The sequence below is a fragment of the Frankliniella occidentalis genome, unplaced genomic scaffold (genome assembly GCF_000697945.3).
Source record: "Frankliniella occidentalis isolate FOCC.00 unplaced genomic scaffold, Focc_3.1 Scaffold56, whole genome shotgun sequence".
In the NCBI taxonomy this organism is placed as follows: Eukaryota; Metazoa; Arthropoda; class Insecta; order Thysanoptera; family Thripidae; genus Frankliniella; species Frankliniella occidentalis.
Genome location: NW_026267186.1, coordinates 1,518,238 through 1,522,181, shown reverse-complemented (window position 1 = coordinate 1,522,181; position 3,944 = coordinate 1,518,238). Strand labels below are relative to the sequence as shown.

Below are 3,944 nucleotides of genomic sequence, written 5' to 3'. Positions count from 1 at the left end.
AGGGTGAACATCAAGAAATATATAGAGGGATGAAAAGAAAAGCGATGCGTGGCCTGTTTCCAGGTTGAAACTTGCTCCCCAATTTTGCATCTATAAGTTATCAGCATATAGTAATCGATATTGGCTCTCCAATTCGATTTCCCTGGCCGAAAATTGGTTCCCATTAAGTATTCAGCACCATCCAAATCGTGTGAATTGCATGCGGGCATGATGCGGGGTATACCCTATGAATGTCGGGGGGCCTTTCCCAGCTTGGCCACAGGGCTACCCCACCCTCTCTCTCTCTCTCTCTCTCTCTCTCTCTCTCTCTCCTTTTCCCCCTCTCTCTTCTTTTCTTCCCTTGTCGGCAGGCTGAACTTGCTGTCCTCGCCGGCAAGGATTAGACTCCTCTAGTTACTATTGTCTTAGGCTGGCATTTATAATTGATTCGTGCTGGATGCATTCTATATTTGCATTCGCTATTCTCCATTGCGTCACAGAACGGGCACGACCGTCGCGACGGCACGACACTCCTATGAATTGACTGGCAGCATTGGTCCCTCAGCATTGCACAGGAAGGTATATTTACCACGAGACAGACACAAAGACAGACAGTGAGGCCGTTGGACAGACAGACAGACAGTTGGACAGACGGACGGGCCGCGCTCACCCCCGAACGTTCCCCATGGGACTTCCCTGTCCCTTCCCGTTCCGCCCTGCAGTTAGTGCAGCCCCAAGAGAGGCCCTTACACTGCCGACAAACTCTGACTTCCGTCTCAAGACCGCGATAGATGTATACTTCTTTGCTCGAATGAAAACAGTGGTAGTGGTGAGAGATACAGTGAGAAACACGGTGACGGCGAGATGCAGTGAGGGACAGAAGGGCACAGAGATCGCGATGCATGAAAGACAATGAATCTAGACGGATGGTGCAGTTATGGAAGAGGCAGTGAGAAAGAGGCGAGGTGAGATCATGTTAGACACTGAGGTGCAGTGAGAAACAATGGTAGAGACGAATGGAGTGAGTCAGTGATAGACGCTGCTGTGAGAGACAATGGGAGAGTCATGTGCAATAAGACATCAGCGTTAGACACTGAGATGCAGTGGCAATCCCCGAGGCAATGACAGTGATGATGAAGGCAGTGATAGGACAGGCAATCACATAGGCTTCTTCTGCGATAGGCTCAACGAGACAGCGAGATTCAGTGAGAGACAATGTGTGAGGTAGTGTGACAAAGATGATAGAGGGGGTGTCACTGACAGCGAGCGAGGCAGTTACCTGGGGTGCTCCTGGGACGGCTGGTGCATCCACGCCCTGGAGCCGGGCTCCTCCTTGAGGGGCCGGTGGTGGTCGCGGTGGTCCCGGTGGTCGCGGTGGTGGTCGAGGCCGAAGGACAGGTGGTGGCCCTGGTGGTGGCCCAGCATGCCGTGGTGGCCGGCGGCCTCGTACAGCTTGCGGCCGGCGCCGAGGCCCGAGCCCAGCCCGGAGCCGAGGCCCGAGCCGAGGCCCGTGCCCAGGCCCCACACCGGCTCCAGCTCCATGACGCCCCCTACGGCCCCAGCCCAAGGGCTGGGCGGCGGGGCGGCGACGGCGGCGGGCAGGGTGGCGGCGGTGGCACTCCTGTCGTCTTGTCCCTCTCTCTCGCACTCACGGTCAGGTCGGCGCGTCGTCTCTGTCTCTACTACACTCGCATGGCGTGGTGAGGCTCGTGGCGCGCAGGGAGGCGGCGGGGACGCGCGGGTGCGTGCGTGGTGCGCGCGGGGAGGCTGTCTGCGGGAGACTGACTGGCTGGCGCTGCGCTGCGGCGCTTGGCGCTGCTCGCTGCTGAGCTGGCCCCTGGCCTCCGCCACCTCCTCCCCACCGCCGCCGGCACCGCAGAGCGCGCACACCGCCCCCACCCTCGGCCCTCCCCTCCTCTCGCTTACCGCCGGCCCGCCCTCTCCGTCGCGCCGGCCCCACACACGGAGAGAGTGTAGCACTTGCAATATCCCTTAAATTTAATTTCTGCGACATCTGCAATTTATACTGCGTTGCTCTCGTGTCCTAGCCATGTTGTTTGTTGCCCTGGGTATCTAAAATTGTGCTAAGGTAAGGATCTTACCGTTAATATCTCTGGAAATCCGAGACTGTACTTGAATGCAGTACCTCCTGCAGACCTACATGTATGCAGGAGCTACTGTGCACTTAGCAAGTATGCAGGGGGTAGTGTGTACCTGGACAAGTATGCAGGAGGAGGAGTGTGTACTTGGTCAAGTACACACTAACACCTCCATACATTTATGCAGGAGATTCAGTGTACGTCTACTGCCTCCTGCATACTTACCAAGTACACAGTGCCTCCTACATACAGGGTGGCTTACAGGCCCCTTCCTTTATTTTGCTTAGACTGTACCGCATGCAGGCGAGCGGACGGGTTACAAACTCGCACGGGGCCGTAAGGCACCGTGGTGAGCGACGGTAGGCAAGCCAAGCCCGCACGCACGCCTCATGCGGTACAGTATAAGCAAAATAAAGGAAGGGGGGCCTGTAGACCACCTTGTACTGTACATGTAGGTATACAGGAGGTACTGCATTTAAGTAGACACTTGGGTTTCCAGCGATGGCAACAAGAAAGTTTCAGCTTCTGCTGTAAGTTTGCAGGCGCTGAAGCACATTTACAGCTGCAAAGGCAAATTTTACTGCTCAGGAAAAAAAATCAGCTGCGGCAGCTCTTGCAGCTGTTTGTCTCCTACACCGCGGCGTCGCGAACAGGCTCACCAGAGGCCTTTTCGTCTGTGGGTTAGAAATGCGGACCAAAGACACAAGCAAAACTTAAAATCAGGGGTACATATCTGAGCTAGTCATGCTTCATTTATGAAAAGCAATTAATAAAATCTGACGTAACAGTTAAGGTTGTTGGTCGCCGAAAATCATCTAGTGATTCTCAGAATCGATCCGACACACTGAGTCTATAAATTAACGTTTCAGTAGTCGCTCATATAAGTTAAATGTTTTAGCTTCAGTGGTAATCATGAAAATTAAACAAAATGCATCAACTCTGGCACGTAAGAGAATTAATGCAGACTCTGCTAATCCTGCTAATCTAAGTGGAGAACAGTTTTCCACTTGTAAGTGGCAAACTTTTGCTCCCCCCCTTTTTCTTTAGAACTAAAACGGTCGCTACTGATATGTAGAACTTAAAAGTATTCCGCTTACAATTATTGGAGAAATAAGGAGTTCATCACTTTTAATACCACAGAACTTCTTGATCCTGAGCGGTTTTCGGTCGTAAAAGCAACGAAGTTTCTGCACAAATTTTTAGCAGTCATAGGCCGCTTTATAGACACTAAACCGAAAACTTCTTTAGCATCCAAGAAAAGGCACGACGGCACGACTAAGCACCATTGTTTTTCCAGACAATATTTCAAACACCAAATTACTCGACGCTCCGTGTTCTTACCGAAAGGTGCAATATGAGTTGCAAAACCGAAATCATTTAACTCGTTAGGACTGTATTTTTTTCCAAAAACCGAAATCATTTAACTCGTTAGGACTCTGACTTTTTCTGATAATCTGACTTTGCGTATTGTTGCTCTAACAGTCATCTTCGTTTTTTAATAAAAAATGCTTAGTTTGGAAAAATTAATGAACTAATCTTCGTTCTAGCGAGCCAAATTTTTGCAGTTCTAAATTTGGCAGGTACTTGTCGCTATCCTGTTGTTAACTGGGTCGCCGTGCCGCTGTACGACGTCTACCTTACGATCGTTATGGCCCCCTGCGGTAAACGAACACCCAAGCCGTTGTTGGCTGAGCCGTGGGGGTCCGGAGCGGCGCGGAGGCAACGTCCCATTCTGCTTGCCTAGGGTTGCCTGCTTTGTGGCTGCTGGCTGGCGATGAGGCCATCCAAAGCCTTGCCGCCCCCTCTCTAATGGATGTGGCGGGGCGCGGCGGGGCGTGGCGGGGCGCGGCGGGGCGCGGCGGGGCG

At 52.5% G+C, this 3,944-nt stretch overlaps 1 protein-coding gene across 1 annotated transcript in view; it reads right to left on the bottom strand.

The window, feature by feature from the left end:
* The window catches only part of LOC113202593 (transcription factor collier), a 7,337-nt gene extending 5,577 nt beyond the window's left edge, over positions 1–1,760 (bottom strand). The window contains exon 1 of the mRNA XM_052267621.1: positions 1,259–1,760. Coding sequence (XP_052123581.1) covers positions 1,259–1,521 — 263 coding nt within the window. The 5' untranslated portion in view covers positions 1,522–1,760. The remainder of the gene's footprint in view (positions 1–1,258) is intronic.
* Positions 1,761–3,944: the final 2,184 nt, after the last annotated feature.